This window comes from Cydia fagiglandana, chromosome 15 (assembly GCF_963556715.1).
Source record: "Cydia fagiglandana chromosome 15, ilCydFagi1.1, whole genome shotgun sequence".
Classification (NCBI taxonomy): domain Eukaryota; kingdom Metazoa; phylum Arthropoda; class Insecta; order Lepidoptera; family Tortricidae; genus Cydia; species Cydia fagiglandana.
In genome coordinates this window covers 12,286,914-12,306,877 of record NC_085946.1, presented here as the reverse complement: position 1 = coordinate 12,306,877, position 19,964 = coordinate 12,286,914, and the positions used below count along the sequence as shown (strand labels likewise).

General features: G+C 38.2%; 3 protein-coding genes across 3 annotated transcripts in view; 1 reads left to right on the top strand and 2 right to left on the bottom strand.

Annotated features, from left to right (window-relative positions):
• Window positions 1–16,666, bottom strand: part of LOC134671598 (transcriptional regulator ATRX homolog) — a gene marked incomplete at its 3' end in the record, with an annotated part of 42,990 nt that extends 26,324 nt beyond the window's left edge. Inside the window, exons 1-8 of the mRNA XM_063529457.1 lie at window positions 13,213–16,666; window positions 12,591–12,664; window positions 7,338–7,504; window positions 6,694–6,815; window positions 4,156–4,190; window positions 3,640–3,825; window positions 2,541–2,646; window positions 1,865–1,957 (exon numbers count right to left, since the gene is read on the bottom strand). Of these exons, the coding sequence (XP_063385527.1) occupies window positions 1,865–1,957; window positions 2,541–2,646; window positions 3,640–3,825; window positions 4,156–4,190; window positions 6,694–6,815; window positions 7,338–7,504; window positions 12,591–12,664; window positions 13,213–16,485 (4,056 nt within the window). The remainder of the gene's footprint in view (window positions 1–1,864; window positions 1,958–2,540; window positions 2,647–3,639; window positions 3,826–4,155; window positions 4,191–6,693; window positions 6,816–7,337; window positions 7,505–12,590; window positions 12,665–13,212) is intronic.
• Window positions 16,667–17,656: 990 nt separating this feature from the next.
• Window positions 17,657–18,113, top strand: LOC134671429 (NADH dehydrogenase [ubiquinone] flavoprotein 3, mitochondrial). Its single transcript, XM_063529287.1, has one exon. The coding sequence runs from the start codon at window positions 17,740–17,742 to the stop codon at window positions 18,046–18,048; it is 309 nt and encodes a 102-aa protein (XP_063385357.1). The 5' UTR covers window positions 17,657–17,739; the 3' UTR covers window positions 18,049–18,113.
• Window positions 18,114–18,519: 406 nt separating this feature from the next.
• On the bottom strand, window positions 18,520–19,786 carry LOC134671381 (prohibitin-2). Its single transcript, XM_063529220.1, has one exon. It carries the CDS (start codon window positions 19,672–19,674, stop codon window positions 18,775–18,777), a length of 900 nt encoding a protein of 299 aa, XP_063385290.1. The 5' UTR covers window positions 19,675–19,786; the 3' UTR covers window positions 18,520–18,774.
• Between the last annotated feature and the right edge of the window lie 178 nt (window positions 19,787–19,964).

Sequence of the window (19,964 nt, the reverse complement as noted above, 5' to 3'; positions counted from 1 at the left end):
TCTAGCGACAACAGGATCAGTGTGTCCCTTTCTATTATTGCCAGTTCATAGGCCTGAGTTACACTTGTAAGTTTTACTTACGTAAGTAGGGACACGGCTATACTACAGAATGAGAGATGAATATCGTTATCTCATTCTAACAAATAGCTTTGTCCCTACTTACGTAAGTAAAACTTACAAGTGTAATTCAGGCCATAGAAATAATAAAGACGGTACCTATCTATCTAGTTTAGTTTTTAATTTCAATTTGTATTTTCATTTTAAGGCGTTAGTTTTGTAGGTTGTTTTAATTTTAGGTTACATTTTATTGTAAATTTGATATTTATTATGTTTATGGTTTAAATATGGTTCCCCTCTGGGTTGGAAGGTCAGATGGCAGTCGCTTTCGTAAAAACTAGTGCCTACGTCAAATCATGGGATTAGTTGTCAAGCGGACCCCAGGCTCCTATGTGAGCCGTGGCAAAATGCCGGGATAACGCGAGGAAGAAGAAGAAGAAGATGGTTTAAATAAAAAGTATTCATAATAAAGACAGCATACGTAAAAACTGTTTGTTTAAAGTCATACCCAGAATAGTCTGCAGCGAATTTAATAGCCCCAGCAGTGCAAGTGTTATTTTAAACGTCAAACTTCTATGAAATTATGACGTATAAATGACACATGCTCTGCGTGGGCTATCAAATCCGCTGCAGACTTTTTTTGGTCCAACTCTACAACTGTTTTCTGCCGGGGTACGTCACCTTTCAAAATATCATAAATATTGTAATAAACCTCCACAGGGACCTAAACCATGCATTAGATTGTTTAATCTATTCTCTCTTACAACATACATGACAATCGACGTCAAGTTGCTAATTTATCAAAATAAAGCAAACTTTACAAATACTTAATAATATTAATTTAGTAAACTAATCAATTATGCACGTGAAATATGAAACATATGGTTTAACGAAACAACAGTAAATGAAAACCGAGCTTTATTGTCAAATCAGAGTTACGAATGTGGGTTGTGGTTGCACCAAATGTGATTCTCGTTGTGATCGCAGTTGTACAGCCAGATGAATTAGCAGTGAAATTCTTCGTTATTTTTGAGAAGGCCCTCCACCCAGTATTGCACATGTTGATGTCGTGTCGGAGCGAACTCAAACGGAGAACAGGTTGTACCATCGTTCGTAGTCGTTGTCGTGAAAAAGAATCATCCTAACAAAATTTTAAAAGTGCAAGTTATCTCGTGAAGTGGTTATCCATGTAGTTTGGCGTAGTTATTATCATTTATCAGTGATTTTATTGCACATTTTTTGTTGGAACTGCTTAATAAACAGTTAAAGTTACTTTATAGCGTTTTACTCATTTTGTCCTTTTGTCCGTTAGGCCTATTTGATAAGAAAACTGTTAAGTAATGTTGATTTCCACATTAAGTACTGAACATTAATTGAAAATTGCATAGGTTTAAAAAGCAATATTAATACATTTAATAGGATTTTCAATATTATTGAAAACGATCGTAAATGTCAATGTCAAGTATTCCGACTGGACACATAACGTCTGCAGTACATTGCTGGCTCGATTAATTTTGTTAGAAAATAACAGAAAATTATTTTTTCATTTTAATTAATTAAAACTATTTGGACGTAATTCCTCATTACTTAAAGGGCGTATATTTTAATTTTTTGCTCTTATTACAAGCCACACCCTGTATATATAGCGGCCATGTTATTGTGACGTAGGCTAGTGTCAGAGTGTCACTCTGGGAAGAGAAGACCATGTTTTATTAGACTATGATAAATGTTGACTAAATAAATCGAGCCACGGTAAAAATCGAATATAAACATTGGCAAAAACACGAAAAATAAAAAGTACGCCTACCAGTTTCTGGCGTTCGGCAATACGAGCAATCCTCTCCTTCTCCTGTCGCGCTGCCTTCTTTGTAGCCTCTTCGAGCTGGTCCTTGCTCATCACCTGTTTCACAAATAAGGAATTTTATTTTTATAAATTTTATTTTAATAAAACAACGTAATTTATCAATAGGGAATATTAGGCAAAGCTCTGCGTAGGTGGCACCACTAGCACATACAGTAAACAAACCTCATTGACATCATCAATGACACATTATGCGTCACTAGGTGAATCACATGGCCTACCATGAAACACGACAATCGAAAGTTCGGTTTCTGCCTCTCTATCACTCTTGCTTATTCGATCGATAGAGAGGCAGATAAAGAAATTTCGATTTTCGCGTTTCGCGGTAGGCCACCTGTAAACAAACCAACCATCAATCTTGGTGCATCAATGTCATAGTGAAAACTTGTCAAAAAATTGTTTAAGGCCTAGCATGTATATGTATAAGTTACTCTATGGTTTACTAAACAAATTAGTGCTGCACTCTGGCGACAGAATATTGCAGTAATACTCCCTATTATCATCGTATCTTGTTCTATGCTCGATTGCTGTCTACGCGGACAGAGAGTCAAACTGGTACTTTTTTTAACTCTTATCTTGAAGCAGATCACACTTGCAGCGGATTAACCTCATCGAGTCTTACCTTGCGAATATTCTTTCTTCCATGTTTGTTCCTGCCTTCATTCTCCGTGTCGGATCCGGAGCCGTCGCTATCATTCACTTGTTTGATGCGACGACGCTTCTTTTTACTACTGGAGGAAACAAACTTTATTAATGGAATCCCGGTCTTTTTCAAACCAGAGGAGAAACTAGGTTTTTTAGTATTACTCTGTTTGCTCAAGATGTTTTCCATCACGAAAGAGCAACTAATGAATGAGTGAATTAATTTATTTATTAATAGACAACATTAGGTCCACATATTGTTAGCACACATACATACATTGCATTGCATTGCTAATACATTTCTTCCATAAGTTACTCGTAAACTGATATAGATGGATCGGCTGGACAGGACTGATCAAATTTACTCAGATGGGTTGATAGAAAGAGATGGCGACAGTTTGTCAAAGAGAAGTAGTAACCTAAAAATAGCGACGAAAATAGTGATGATAAAACCGAAGCAAGGCGGACCATAAGTTCTGGGAAATTCATTGGTTTCAACTTTCAACCGACCGCTATGAAAGCCACACGCTTTTCCGCTGACTTTTTAATGCATGTAGCTATGTATAGTTGTCATCAGATATATCGGAGCACCCGAGGTGCTTAAAATACCTGAACACGCACCCTAACGCCTTGACAATACTCGTAGAGGCATATTCAGATATTTGTGAGCACCTCGGCTGCTCCGATATATCTGATGGCGACTGTGTAAGGGGTACACTATTATAGTGGGGTGGAGGTGTCCGGTATGCCGCGTAGAAGCGTGCGACGCGCTACGCTTTCACCCAGTTTCAGTATGACAAATTCTATAGACCGACCGCTTAAATTAGTCCTCGCCTGCGCGGTAAGTACAGGCGTACGGCGCCCGCACCTTCCCTGCCACCTTTAGGGCCAGTTGCACCAACCACATTTGACAGACTGATCAACGTCAGCCGGCGCGCCCCGGCGCTTTACTACGAAACTTTCCATACATAAAAATTTAGCGAACTCTTTAACGATTCGAACAGTTTGGTGCAACCGACCCTTAGTCGTCCTACCCCGTCGCCCCCACTCATTTAAGCGGTCGGCCTCCAGACACTTACCCTCCGTCGCTGGAAGAGACAGACCCGTCGCTGTCAGTGACCTTCTTCTTTCGCTTGCTCTTTTTCCTGGGCTCACTGCTCTCGTCCTCAGACTCCTCGAAGTCGCTCATTCTGTCCGCCTTCCGCGCCGCCTCGGCCTCGGAATCGGACGCTATGGCGTTTGCTTTGCGTCTCGTGGACTTCACACTGTGTATTAATAACACCAAAAATGTTTAAAACCCGACGGACCTTTGGATGCATTCAAACCAAACCCTTTTCATCAGCAATGAGACACTCAAATAGGTTAACGCAGCGGACTACGTAGGCGAAGAACACGCGAACGCGAATCGATGCGGCGCGGGATGAATCAATCCTTTGATACCTATAGAAGTGTCCTACGTGGGCGATCTCGTTGCGAACGCGACCGCCTTGGGCCCGCCGCGCCGCGTCGCGTACGCGAGTTGTTCCCTTACGTAAGACGCAGCGTAACAAAAAAAAATGCATTAATTAATAAGTGTTTTATTAATGAAAACTCACGTGTCTTCGTCGCTATCTGATTCTTTTTTGTCGTCCTGTGAAACAAAAAGGAAAAAAAAAGGTATTGACGTTTATAAACATGCCATATATGTTAAAAATCTTTTAGAATAAGTTTTTAGTAAATAAGTAAGTTAAACACTTTGTTGTACGAAAAGAAAGGAATATTGGTTACATCAGATAAAACATAAATATGTAGTACAAAGGCGAACTTAACCCTAAGAGGGATCTCTTCCAGTTAACCTATACCTATAGTTTTATATGTATTATGGATAAAATATCCTCAGCCTTAAGAGTATTTTCTCCCTTTTTCAATTGTGTGGATTTTCGGGCCGATGTATTATAAATAAATAAATAAATAAAAACCTTTTATTTCCCGTAATAGTAACAATAATTTATAAATTTGTTTCCTTAGAGACTAACTAAAAAGAAAGAATTATATATATATGTATTTAAATCTAATAGTATTTTTTTTTTTAATGTATATTCGACTTTTCCTTATGTATATCCTTTTTATGTCCTCTCTCTCTGTTTAGTTTTTTTATTATTGGGATCCCTTTGGCAGGGTATAGGTCTCCTCCAATTTCTTCCACTTGTCTCTGTTGTGTGCCACTGTAAGCCAGTTGTTTCCTGCTACCGTTTTTATTTCGTCCTCCCAGCGCTGCTGAGGTCGTCCCACGCTTCGTTTTCCATAAGGACCGGTCCATTTGGTACATATGAGGGTCCAGCGCTGGTCAGTGTACCTGGCTACGTGGCCGGCCCATCGCCATTTCAATTTGAGCGCTTGTTGTAGAGCATCGGTCAATTTAGTTTTTTCTCTGATCTTTTGGCTTTTGACTTTGTGGATTCTTCTTAAGTTTAGAATGCTTCTCTCCATCGCCCTTTGGCACGATGTTATTTTATTTTTTATGTTGTTTGTGTAAGTCCAAGTTTGGGAGCCATATGTTAAGCATGGAAGAATACATGTGTCCATGACAGTTTTCTTCATATGGAGATTGTAGTTGCCTTTCAATATTTCTTTATTTGCCCAGTATTTGTTCCAGCTGGATTTGATTCGTCTGTTTATTTCATCCGCGTTGTTTGTTTTAGAGAACGATATTTGCTTCCCTAGATATATGTAGTGGTCGACGTATTCTAGTTCGGTGTTGTCTAGCATGATTTTTTTCTTAGTACTGTTTGTCATTATCTTAGTTTTATTTAAATTCATGTTTAGGCCTGCTTTTATACTTGCTGTGTTTAATTGATGTATCATGTTTTCTAAATCGTGATGATTTTCTGCTAGGACTGCGATATCGTCAGCGAATCTTAGGTGGTTAAGACGAGTGTTTCCAATTTTAATGCCCTCAGATTCCCAGTTCAGTTCGGCGAAAACACATTGCAGGACAGCTATGAAGATTTTAGGGGATAATGGATCGCCTTGTCTGACGCCTCTGTCTATTTTGATCTCGTCGCCTCTAACTTCCAGTTTTACTCTACTTGTGTTGTTTGAGTAGAGGTTTTTTAGGACTGTAGTGATTGTTGGACTTACATTGCACTTGTGTAGAGCGTCCCAGATGCAGCTATGGTGGATGCTGTCAAATGCCTTCGTGTAATCGATGAAACAGATGTATAAGCTTCTATTGAACTCGCCAAACTTTTCTATTATTTGTGTCATCGAGTGGATATGATCCATAGTCGAGAAACCGGGGCGGAATCCAGCTTGCTCTACTGGCTGCATGTCGTCTATTTGAGGGCTGATTTTGTCGTGTAAGATAGATGCGAACAGCTTGTATACGCTGGATAGTAAGCTTATCGGACGGTAGTTGGCAATATCTAGAGGGTTTCCTTTTTTATATAGCAGAATAATGTCTGAATCATGCCACTGTTTTGGAACCTTCCCGGTGTTGAGTACCGTGTTGAATATATGTGTCAACGGTTTGATAAGTACCGGTGCTCCTATTTTCAGCGCCTCATTTGTTAAGCCGCCAGGTCCAGGGCTCTTATCGCTTTTCAGTTTCTTGACATGCTTCAATACTTCGTCCTCGTGTAAATGGATAATCTCGGAAGAGCGCGTTTCTGGTACGTTGATCACAGTTGCCGCTGGTGTTGAGTCGCCAAGTTTTTTGGAGTATAGGTCTGCGTAGAATGTCGTCGCGGTTGAGATGACGTCTTTTCTCGATTTTGTTTCACAAGAATCTCTACTTAAACTCTGTATCCAGTCCTTGTGTGTACTTAGTTGTTTATATCCTTTTTTGGCGCTTCTGTAATGCTTTAAGCTGATGTATTATTAAGTCGTAATACTGTAGCCCCCTTATTCATAAAACTTTACGGGTCTGATTTAGTTAAATTATGTTTAATCCCTCTCTTACAAATAAATAAGTTAAAATGGCAGATAAAGGCAAACAATTATTAGCTAATTGAGGTTTGTAGCGCGTTTATGTATAAGGTGGTTAGGGAATATATGAATTAAGTACAAGATTTACGGGCCCGGTAAGATGGCATTCACACGTCGGCAGATAGTTTGAAGTTACTGGCACCAAACATACTAAAATGTTGTCTTACCTCGGAACCATTAGCTTTTTCATTTTCAGAGCTGGACGGGTCACTCTGAGCCAGGAGATCTTCCTTGGCGATGTGGTTGATGCTGTCCCCGTTCAACTTTGGCATCGAGATTGGGGGCAGCTCTGGAAACCATTTCCAACAATTATTTACTAAATTATACATACATATAATCACGCCTATTTCCCGGAGGGGTAGGCAGAGACTACGGATTTCCACTTGCCACGACCCTGACATACCTCTTTCGCTTACTTCACTTATATAACATTCCTCATACACGCTAGGCGATTTAGGGTACTAAATTACTACTCAGAATAAAAGGCTGTCGTTCTAAGGACATAATATGTGCCAGTGTCATGTTCAAGATGGTTGAAGGAAGATTTATCTGACGACGAGCAATGCGTAATCTTTCATGCAAAGGCGGAACTGTACAACCTCATTACCTATAACACTTTAAACTCTCGCGTTTTGTACACATATTAAATTACACAAACGGGTCTACCGCGATATAATTTCATTGACATTTGTTGGGACGTCAGTCTTTCCGTGACCACAGCTGGTGCAACTCAGCTGAAACTTCGGAATTAAAGGTAAAAACAATGAAATTATATCGCGGTAGACCCGTTTGTGTAATTAAACCTCATTACCTTCCGTCTCTGCCGCCTCGTGTTCGCTCTCAGAGCCAGAGCCCGAGCTGGCAAGGGCCAACACCTCGTCTTTAATCGGCGGCGCCTTCGGCATTCTTCGGGTGCTTCTAGTCGTTCTCTCGACCGATGCCCGCCGTCGGCGGTTCAGCGTCTTGAGGTTTGACAATCTGGAAAGACATGCTTCATTTAGATTTTTTTTCCCGAGATTTTATGGAATTTAGAGGGGACCTCTATCGGGATGATCCGAGGGAAAAAAACTCTTATTAATACATACATTCGTGCTGCATGTCTATTCGTAAATACCAAACGAAAGTTTCACAGCAATATACCTAAAGCAATAAACGAATAAACCACGCAGTTAATTTTATTGCTGGCATGACAATTTTGAAATCAGCACAGACATTTTCTTAAGATTATCGTCAATAATCAACAAATTACTCATTAAAAATTGTGACGGTAGGTATATGGGCTCTAATCCAAAGCTAAACTTAGCTTTAATGAGTAAGCCTGTCAGGCCCCTTAGACAACATGCCAATCGCTAACGCTTCGTAGCGAACGAAACGCAACGGTCACTGTCACAATAATATAGAAGAGTGATAGAGAGATACAAAGCGATTCGATGGCGAAACGCAAGCGATTGTCACCTTGACTAGGCCTCCAGGTTGGGTAAGCCAACAATTGCTAATATTTTAGAAACCTTCACCGCCTTTTACAACCAACGAAACACCAACCCCCACTAGAATTTTACGGATGACCAGGATTGGCAGAAAGGCGGGTGACCGAAGCATCTTTTAGCATATTTGGCTCTCATAGGTACCTCTCTGAATTTAGTTTTGAACTCTCAGTCTCTCATAGAGTGAGTTACCAGATGTACCTACTAGAGGCAGTGGGAGGGATACATTGCTTGCAGAATCAATGGTTGCTGAGGCAATAAGATTCTGAGTCAGGAACACAAAACGCAATACATAGCGAACAAAATACCCCCAATTATCTTCTTACTTACCTTTGGAGTCGGACCAAGATAACTCTGCATGTCATTTGCAAAGTCTGCCAATGCCAAATTTTTATGGCAATATGACGTTACGTAATGACAATGACTCACTTTTGTCATATCCATAGGGACAAGGTAATAGGGATATCCTTGTCCTTCTGTTCGACTTTCTTTTATCCCTAACTTTTTAATGAGCTATAGTTGAACTTTCTACGAGTTCTTAGGGTGCACTTTCGTTTCATGCCTCGTGAGATACGCGCCTCTCTTGTTGTAACTTTTATTAAAAGTATCGTCTAGTGTAGTGGTCTGTTTGTTACTAGAAATTATTATTTATTCTATCATAAATGCATACATGTAGTAAAGGTATTAAATATATTAGGTTCTTATTTATGACTCCCGACTACACATTGAGTATTTTTAATATGTTATACAGGGTGTCCCAGAATTCGACGTCAAGCCGTAAACGGATGATAGATCAAGTCATAACAGTTATCATAAAAATACAAAAAAAAATCCAACTCATGTTCTTTAAAAATTATGGTCACTTTAAAAATTCACTAAAAAATCCACACCCTGTAATTATTCAAGATTACACAATAATAAAAAAATTACAATAAATTATGGAATATGTAGTAACAAGAGTTAAAGAACCATTACAGGGTGTGGATTTTTTAGTGAATTTTTAAAGTGCCCATTATTTTAAAAAACCATGAGTTGTATTTTTTTTGTATTTTTATGATAACTGTTATGACTTGGTCTATCATCCGTTTACGGCTTGACGTCGAATTCTGGGACACCCTGTATACTTCGGTTACCTTCCCTTCCTTACTTACTCGCTACACATTAAAACGTGGGTTACAAGCGTTGTGTGAACGTGTATATTATTATGTTGTAGTTAGACGCCATGGACATCTACTTTCCGAACACATCTTTCTACGACCTAAGTAAGGGGCCTAATACCAATTCCACCCGTCCAATTTCTTTGTCCTATGGCATTGAGCAAAAGCTTTGTCCTATGGCATTGCTCATTAAGCAAAATGTGAGACGCAACACAAATTGGATAAGGAAATTGGATAGGTGGAATACCACCCTAAGGAAGCGGGAGGATGCAATGCATGTGGGACTACTCTACAATCCCTCGGAGCTTATTGTGCAAAGTATAGTTCTTATGATATGGTTCTATGTACAGTCGCCATCAGATATATCGGAGCAGCTAAGGCACTCACAAATATCTGAACACGCCTCTATTGTCAGGGCGTTAGAGTGCGTGTTCAGATATTGTGAACACCTTGGCCGCTCCGATATATCTGGTGGCGACTGTACTAGCATGAGGGAAAAGCATCGATAATTGAATTTATCGATATAGGAACTCCAACTATCATTTAGATATTCCTCTAAAACCAGTATTGTGTAGTGTAAAGTTAGTGTGGTATTTCACGTGTCCAATTTATTGGTTGTGTATTGGACCAAGAAATTGGACAGGTAGAATACCAATCTTAGGTATTATGATAGTCAATAACTACGGTACTTAGGTTTCACTATTGCTGCTACAGTTAATTATATAGGTACGTTTTCTGGAAACAACGAGGTTGAAGCCAAACATACTGCATGGTTAGTATTATAACAGTTATCCCGTTCCGCCAAGCATAACAACCATACCGTAAAATCAGATTGAACGTCGAATTTAATGCTAAAGAAAACGGGTTATCGAATGTCACTTAATACTATGAATTGTGGACTACCCCACTTAGACAAAAGTACCTAAATACTCGTATTTACTGTGGTATGTTACTTTAAGGGTTAAAAGATAATATAACAATCAAATAAATTTGAGCACTTCATTTTATTTAGGTACGTACAGCCGGATACTCATTAGCGAGCCGTAACCGTAACCGTTGCATGTACTATAACCAAAAAAACATAGTGTGTACGTGGTTTGCAGGTTTGCGCAAACCTGCGAACCCGGTTACGGCTCGCTAATGAGTATCCGGCTGACGTTGCCTAATGCCCAAAAGATTCAAAGAATTGATTTGTACAAAATACAGAACTACAGGCCAATTCGAGATTTAGTTATTCGACCTGTTTTTAATATGATACTAATCGGTCAGTGTCAAAAGTGGCATTTCATCATCCAAAAATGTCAACCGATCAGTATCATATCGGAAACAGCTCGAATAACTAAAACTCGAATTGGCTTTTTATCCTAAATTGTGTCATTCGAATTGTGAGATGGTCGAGCAACAGATCGAGATAATAAGTACTTATGCCAGAATTGCCTATCTAATGCCCAAAAGCTGCCCCAACTGAGTATCGGTGCTTACGACTTTGTCTCACCAAGAGCTTTCTATCCTGAATTGTCATTCGAATTTTGAGATGGTCGAATAATAGATCGAGATAATAATACTTATGCCAGAATTATCTAATCTAATGGCCAAAAGCTGCCCCAACTGAGTAGAGAGTATCGGTGCTTTATGACTTTTGTCTCACCAAGGCTGTCTCATGTGACGGTTCGGAATCCGATCCATACAATGGAATATGCTATTTGTAAGGCAAGGCAGATCCTTTGTACGAAACGGCCAGTCTAATTATATTTTTTCAGGGATTAATTCCCAGCAAGCTGGAAATCCGTCTTGATACCTTAGTTTGGTTCTAAATTATTGTAATCCGAGTTTGCTCCATTCCAGGAGTTGTGGATAAAATTTTGCTTTTTTCAGTTTTTTTGCTTGTAGTTCAAAAATTTGCTGTAATCATGATAAAAATTGACATCTGAAGATTCGAAAGATACCTTAATATGAATTCGTAGTCAAAGATTGTAAAAAATGACCGTCACTTTGAATTTATTTTTTTGGTAAAATCGTGTTAAAACCTGATTTAGTTAAATAATGTTTTATCCCTTTCTTACAAACTGACAGATAAAGACAAACGATTATTATCTAATTTAGGTTTGTAGCGCGTTAACGAATAAGGGGGTAAATATATAAAGTTACATACATACAATAATTTGATTTTGCGAATAATGGCCCTGAAAGTCATTTTAAAACTGATCTTATTAAATCGGCCTAAGTGTCGCGAAGATACGCTCTTTTGCTTGTATGGCATTTTACCCGACAACGGCAAATCAAAAGGAGGGTTTAACTATGATGTACGGAAGGTACTAAACCTTTCATTGTACGTAGTCCGACAGGCACTTGGCCGGTTTTTAGGGTTCCGTACCCAAAGGGTAAAACGGGACCCTATTACTAAGACTTCGCTGTCCGTCCGTCTGTCTGTCACCAGGCTGTATCTCACAAACCGTGATAGCTAGACAGTTGAAATTTTCACAGATGATGTATTTTTGTTGCCGCTATAACAACAAATACTAAAAACTGAATAATATAAATGATTTAAGTGGGGCTCCCATACAGCAAACGCGATTTTTGACCAAAGTTAAGCAACGTCGGGCGTGGTCAGTACTTGGATGGGTGACCGTTTTCTTTTTGCATTTTTCCGGTTTCTTTTTTGCTTTATGGTACGGAACCCTTCGTGCGCGAGTCCGACTCGCACTTGCCCGGTTTTTGCTATTTATATGGACCATAATGATTTATGTTATGAGTTGAGTGGTGAGCAAACAGAAGACATTCATTTTAGATTGAGAAATGTAGATGGGTACATACATGTATGTATTTCAATTTACAAAATTTTATTTTGTGTAAGGTACCTTCTCAAGTTAAAATATGGACTTTGTATGAACCGCTATATTTGTTATAGTTATAGGCATATTAAAAATAAAAAATATTTTTTTTGTAAATAATTGCATATTTTTAATGCAAAATGTTCTTCGATGAATATGATGCCATCAGGCTTTAAAAATTAGCATACCCAGACCCAGACCCTATTTTTTAATTGTAAATAAATGGAAACACAAAACAACATACACACAAAACCTTTAACCCAATTAAATGTATCTAATCACCCATCTTACCTCAGGAATGAAAACTATAGCCAGGCATGAATGCTTCTGAATGAATCTTTTGAAGAAAATGAACCTTATTTTATATGTATGACAATTGACAGTCCCACTCCCATTATATTACCTAGTGCAATACTTATCCTTGAGGCCGCGTACTGGACGGCGAGCAAATCAAGGCATTTCATACATTTGGTCGAGCGCAATGTATGAATAGCCTTGATTTGCTCGCCGCTCGCGTCCAGTCCATGGCCTGAGACTGCCAAGAAGTAACACTTTGGACCTTTTTCAGTCTTAAGTGTTATTTGATATTTACCTATTAATTTCTGAGTCAACTGTGTCCACATTCTCAGAGCTGCTACTGGCAGGTTTTGTTTTAGAGCGGCCCATCTGGAAATTTTAGTTCTTTATAAGTCTCTCGTTTTGTTTTTCCAAACTGTAAGTCATGCAGTGCTAGTTTTGTGTAGACCTATATATTAAACGAAAAAAAAAAACTAATATATTGAACGGAAATATAATTTCCAAAACTAAAAAAAAGCATTAAAAAAAACAAATCTACAGGGCCAGATCGGAATTCCAACATGTAATATTCGACTTTGTGAGAGCCAATAATGTCTTTAAATTTGTTTCTGGTTTGATGAAGATTCATTGTTGAATCCATCCTATTTATAAATTCTTACTCAATGAAAACACTGCTATTATTTAATAGACTTTAATTCTTATATGGCATACTGGAGCTTATGTCCATAACAAACTACACTTACTTTCTATGTTGTACAAACAATTTAGAAATCCTAAACTAGATAGATCAATGCAATAACTGCAAACAATTGAAATTAGTACAATTAACTTAATCAAACTTGGGACATAGGAATGTTTATGTACATTCAAAATTTAAAGTAGGCAATGTATTAATGAAGGGTTATCTATTTCCTAACCTGGCTACAACTTGAATTAGACAATTCATCATTGGTTCCATCCACTTGGCTAATACTGCTATCCTCCTGCTCCTTCCCTTTAGCAAGCTCCTTTCCTCTCTTTTTCTTCTTTATATTTAAGCTATCGTCAGAATCCGAGGGAGTAACTAACTTTCTCCTATTCATTTGAACAATCTTTTTCACATCTAGTTCATCGTCTGAACTTGATCCCTTTAAAAGAGAGTTTTTAATTTCTTTCAACGCATTTTTCAGCTGATCATCATCGGTATCAGAGCTTGAGGAATAAGTCAATAGCATCTTTTTTGCATGCATTGACTCCATAATTAATTTCCTTCGGGACTGCGGTGTAGTTTTCTCTGTTTCTTCCGTTTTTCTTTCTGGCGTCTTTGGGGTGGCCACAGAATCCAGGGATATGATGTTTTCTGGGTCACTGTTTCTAGCCAATTTTTCTTTACATTCACTAGCAATTTTCCCATTTTTATCTACGTCTTTTGGTGATTTACTTCTAGTTTTGTTACTTGCAGTTGGTGAACAAGATTTAGATTTTTTTTTATCACTATCCTCATCTTTTTCAGAATCTGATTGTCTAGCCTTAGATTTCCTTCTAGAGTTTTTACAATTCTGTGGCTTATTGGTATCCACATCATCAGAATCAGAATTGAGTAGTGCATTTTTGCTTGCTTCAATTCCTTCAGCCAATTTACTCTTTTCAGCATCACTTGAATCAATATTATCACAGGATTTTTCTTTACTTTCTGATCTAGAATTATTTTGATCAGTCTTTAGGCTTGATTTTTCTTTTTCCTTGTTTTTTAGTGATGTTAAGCTATAAATCTCAGATCCATTCTGAGTTATTTTCTTCAACCCATATTCACACAAAAATACATCTGTAAATTTTGGTAGCCTAGTAACAACAACATCAAACTTTTTGGGTTTGAAAGCACTAATTGCTTTTTTCTTTTCATCCTCTTGAGGATTACTCTTTTCTTTGCGGTTCTTGTATGTCTTTGAAACTGGGGGGATTTTAGTGTTCATATGATACATTTCTTTTTGTAGTACATCAGGTTTGAGTAACTTGTTAAGACTTACTAACTTGATCATAGGTTTTTTGTCTGAAGTAGAAGAGTCACTGTCTTCTTTGCTCTCCTTGCTTTTTAAATTTTCTTTTGGTTTCATTGGTGAATCTTCAATTAAATGAACTATTTCAGATTCATCAGTCTTCTTATTTTTATTGTGACCCTTGTTATCGAGTTTCCTTTTTTTTCTCTCATTTCCAGTGACACTGATATTTTTTTGGTCAGAGTCACTGTCTATGAATCTAACTGTTTTGATCATAGGTTTTTTGTCTGACATAGAAGAGTCACTATCTTCTTTGCTCTCCTTGTTTTTTAAATTATCTTTTGGTTTCATTGGTGATTCTTCAATTAAATGAACTATTTCAGATTCATCAGTCCTATTATTTTTACTGTCACTTTCCTTATCGCGTTTCTTTTTTTTACTCTCATTTCCTTTGACACCATCACTTTTTTGTTCAGTGTCACTATCTGCTTTGTTCTCCTTATTTTTTAAATTCTCTTTTGGTTTCATTGGTGAATCTTCAATCAAATTAACTATTTCAGATTCATCAATCTTATTCTTTTTATTGCGACTTTCCTTATCAAGTTTCTTTTTTTCTCTCTCATTTCCAGTAACACTGTTACTTTTTTGGTCAGAGTCACTTTCTATTGATCTAGCTGATTTTGACTTTTTAGATTTTTCACCACTTAATTTATTTTCTTCGCTGTCACTTATTAAAGATTTACGACGACTTTTAGTCTTCGAATCTAACTTGTCAGTTGGTTTAGACTTCTCATCATCACTATCAACACTGTTGTTAGCTTGTTTTACTTTTCTGTTTTCTAGCTTTTTGTCATCATTGGAATCTTCTTCGCTGTCACTTATTAAAGATTTACGACGGCTTTTAGTCTTCGAATCTAACTTGTCAGTTGGTTTAGACTTCTCATCATCACTATCAACACTGTTGTTAGCTTGTTTTACTTTTCTGTTTTCTAGCTTTTTATCATCATTGGAATCTTCTTCGCTGTCACTTATTAAAGATTTACGACGACTTTTATACTTTGAATCTAACTTGTCAGTTGGTTTAGACTTCTCATCATCACTATCAACACTGTTGTTCCCTCGTTTTACTTTTCTGTTTTCAAACTTTTTGTCATCATTGGAATCTTCTTCACTGCTATTAGATACAATTTTTTTTGTACTTTTTTTAAACTTGTTGCAAATTTCTTCTTCATCACTGGAGTTGATACTTTCGCTGGGATCTTTTTTGCTGGACATTTCCCCATGCTCCATTTGTTTTGAATTTAGTGGACTGCCATCACTTTCAGTGCTTTTTGACTCAATTTCTGCGTCAACCGTGGGTCCTTTCCAGCTGTCTTTGCTTTCTTTTCTACTATCTTTGTTTTCTTTCTTTCTGTCTTCACAGCCGCCATCACTGTGTGTAGCCGCAGTTGTTTCATCTTCAGATTCCTTTGTCTTCTTTTTCTTGGGCCTGCATTTAAGCTGCTTATTCTTGTCTTTTTCTTCTGCTTCCTTCTCTTTGGTACTATTATCACTGTCGTCTGAATTTAACTTGCCTTTTATTCGTTTTTTCTCTTTATTAATTTTATCTTTGATTTGTTTGCCACTGGATGTGGAATCTGAATCTGATTTTTCACTTTCTTTAGCCCTCTCAGCAGATTTATAAGATCTATCCTCCTTTTTACTAGTTTTCAGGCGGTTTTCATTGCCACTGTCTTTCAAAGATTGTTTTCGTTTCTTATACAGACTACAGTGGTAATACACAGGATACTTGTCCATCATCGACTCAGGCATACTTCTAGCATGAACTTTGACCGACGTATAATGGGCTAGTAAAATCTTCTCTGAAATTCTTAACTTACAAGAGTCATATTCGAAGTAGAAATAGTTTTTCTTATTCCTAGAGCGATTTTCATCTTTGGCGCCAACTGTCACTGGCGAGCGCCGCGCGGCGTCTACAAGCGTCAACACCCTTTTCACGCCGTTTTCGACGTTTTCCAGCGATTTTCGTGATAATTCGCATATTAATAACACCTTAGAAGCTGCTTTACGCACCGCGTGGGTATTTCGTAGCTTGTCTTTGCTAATTTTCCTATCCTTTAGGTTCTGTGAGCGCGTTCTCAAATTCGATCCGAGCTTGCACAAATATTCCATAGCTTCACAAAGAACATCGCTAACAGGTACTTCTTCTGCCATTTTGTTACACGGTCTGCTCACACGAATCACTTTGAACTAAATATAGGATACTTGTAAGTATTTGATGAATTACGGATAAACAGTTCATCAATAATTCCGATCTGAATTCACTATATACGTATGTACAGACGAAAACGCAACGCAGAAGAATTATAATGCTACTAAATTCGAAAGAAAATAAAAAACCATAGAGTAAAAAAATCTCCTCGAAATCACTCGGTTTCGGATACACAATGTTTGACCACTTACTAATGGTTATTAGATATTGGAATACAAAACAGCGCGTGAATGGCACGACAGAAATTACGGCACTTCATATATTAATTATGCGCGTTAAGGCAGCCATCTTTTATTGTATGTTCAATACAGGCGTATTGAAAGATACTGTGGAAGTACGTTCTGAAATTCAATATTACATAAGATTACTTGAAACGGAACGCAGTTTCCACCTGCTGCTCGACCATCTCAATTTGGTAGGATTATACCATCTATACATAAATATAAATACAAAATAGCGGCAAATAGACATATACAAATGACTATTATATACAGTAACTATCATGTATGCATCAATTCTTATATTCTGTTAACAGAAACTAGCAAGTATATTCATATAATTCATTACTACAGGCAATTTTGCTACGATATCAACGAAGAAACTTATGCTCCACTCCAAAATAAAAAAATCTTATGGTATCGTTTTTTGTACTCACCTTTCATGTAAATGGCTGAACTAGCTCTTTAGGGAATTCCTTATAAGAAAAAAGACTTAACTTTGATAACAACACATTATTACACGCAACAGTTATGGATTATGCTTTAAATCATGCACATATTACACTCCGAGACTCAATAATCGGCGAAATAAGCAAAGGTAGATAACTACAAAACAGTCGTGAAAAAGCACCATAGACGCACGCAGTGTATAGACGAACATTTGTAAAGCTAGCTATATCGTTTGGTAACGATCCGATTTTTTTCCACGGAGTTAATACATTGATATTTCCTAATTTTATTTTGAAGTAATGTTAACAGCTAAACTATTCCAGTAAAAGATTTCAATGAGAAATTGACATTGGACGACTTCAGTAAAAAATATAAAATCTGTAAAAATATTGTTGGCAAGCCACATTACAACATAAAAATCAATGTGACAGTGAAGTTTGTCTTTGAATTCTATTCTGTGTTTTTTCGTGACGGATTCTGGAACGACTTGATTGATTGTATAATAAAAATCGAGCCCAGTTCTCCAAAATGTTTGCCAGAACCGCTAGAAAAAGTAACGCACTGAGACTTATTCCTAGATATTTTAGTGAAGGATCTAGTCAAGGTTCCGCGCCATCTGCATCGGCATCAGCTGGCAAAGTAAACGCAAATGTTCCAGGCCTAAGTCAGAACTGCATTGCTCCAGCATCACAACCAGTAGGACCTGGAGTGGATCCGAAAAAGTCAGGACCGTACAAGGTCCCAGAATACTACTTGTACAACAACATGAGCTACTTCGAGGCTGAAATCGAGATGTCGAAGTACCGCTGCCCCCAACCATCTGCTCTCAGAAAGTGAAATCCCGCGACCGTGATATGTAATTGTAAACTAGTTTCTTGTTAATAAATTATTGTTGTAGATAATTTGTTTTTCGTTGTTTTTATTTTTATTATTACCAATCGGTCCCAATAGGACCTTAATTGAGTCAAGAAGCAATAGCCTCAGAAGATGTTGCTAGGCTAGCATCTAAACACTCAGTACGGACATACCAAAGTAATTTTTATATGCTCAGAAAAGGGCAGGACATTTGTCATTATTCTTAGTAGAGGGACACCCAAATAGCCCAAAGTTTCTTCTAGGCCTAAAGTTCGTATTTATAATTATTAACACATTCACTGCCAGGTATTTGCTAGTCTGTCCCTATGGTTTTTTTCCATGTCATTGAATGTGTTCGGTACTATTGATTGATACTTATCCGGAAATGGAAGATACCTAATTGGTAATAAATATGTATACTTAAAGATAAATGTAGGTTCAGTAAAAAATCAATAAGTTTGTAAGATAGTGTATTGTTTGTTATCTTTGATTCTCATACATACTATAGACCTACAACTAATTAACATAAAATGCAACATTTTTGAAATCCATTTATATTGTAAATCTTCGACTTAGAAATGCACAAAACAGGAAATTATTGCACTATACAGCAACTGAAGCGGCGCCACTGATCAGTACAGCAGCTTCAACATCGGTGAGAGGTGGCGCAGACTCCAGAGCTTCAGCGCTCTCCACCGAATCCATATGTTACTTCTTCTTTGTCAGCTTCTCTGAGAGGTCATCAAAGGTTGGGTCCTGCAGGTTAATCATCAAGCTATTGCCAGGTAGGAAGACACGGTTCTGCGACTGAGCAATCATTCTAGAAATGCTCTGAGCAGCTCGGATTTTGCGCAACTTCAAGTAACCAGGGTTCATGCCCATGGCTTTACCCAACATCTCAGCGGCTTCAGCTTCACCTTCAGCTTGGACTATCTTTTGCTGGCGCTCCTGCTTAGCTCTTTCCACTACGAAAGCTGCTCGCTGAGCTTCTTGTTGTGCCACCTGTTTGGCTTCAACGGCAGCGGTATACTCCTTACCAAAACTCAGCTCGGTGACTGAGACATCATCCAGGATGATGTTGAAATCCGCCGCGCGCTCTACAAGCTCTCTTCTAATCAGCAAGGAGACTTGTTGACGTTGTGTGATAAGTTGCGACGCATTAAATTTAGCTACCACGGACTTTAGGACCTCGTTGCAGATGGAAGGTAAGACTTTCTCATCATAATCGGTTCCTAGTTGTCTGTACATGGTCGGGAGGCTGCCGGAGTCAGGGCGCGAGAGTACTCTCAACGAAATGTTCACCATTTGCAAGTCTTTGGAGCCGGTGGGGGAAGATATCTTGCGGGGTCGCGACCTGATGTCGTAGATGATCGGATACTGGAACCACGGGATGCGGAAGTGTAAGCCTTCACTCATGACGTGCTGTTGGATACCTCCAATCCTGTTGAACATGATTGCACGGTGGCCACCCTCCACGGTAAACAACGATTGTGAGACACCATAGGCCGCCGCACCGACGACAGCCAGAGCTTTCAAGCCGATGCCCAGACCGGGAGGTCCACCTTTAGCAAATTTGCCTGCCATGTCGTTGAGCTTACTTTGTGCCATTGTGAAATAGTAACAAAAATTACACTACAAGCCAATTTTAATCAGACTCTAAAACTGAACATAACCTGTACTAAAGAACGAGACAAATTGTGCAATATGCATAGACAAGAAAGATTTGGTAGGGTTGCCAGTAGGTGGATAATGAATCCCTATAAAAACTATAATAGTCGTAACACACTACCGCACCGAAACAAGGTCACAGCCACAGTGCGCCGTACCCATAAGTGAGAGCGAAAAAGAGATATCTCGTTCTAACTTATGGGTGCGGTGCGCCACCGTCGCTCGTGCGA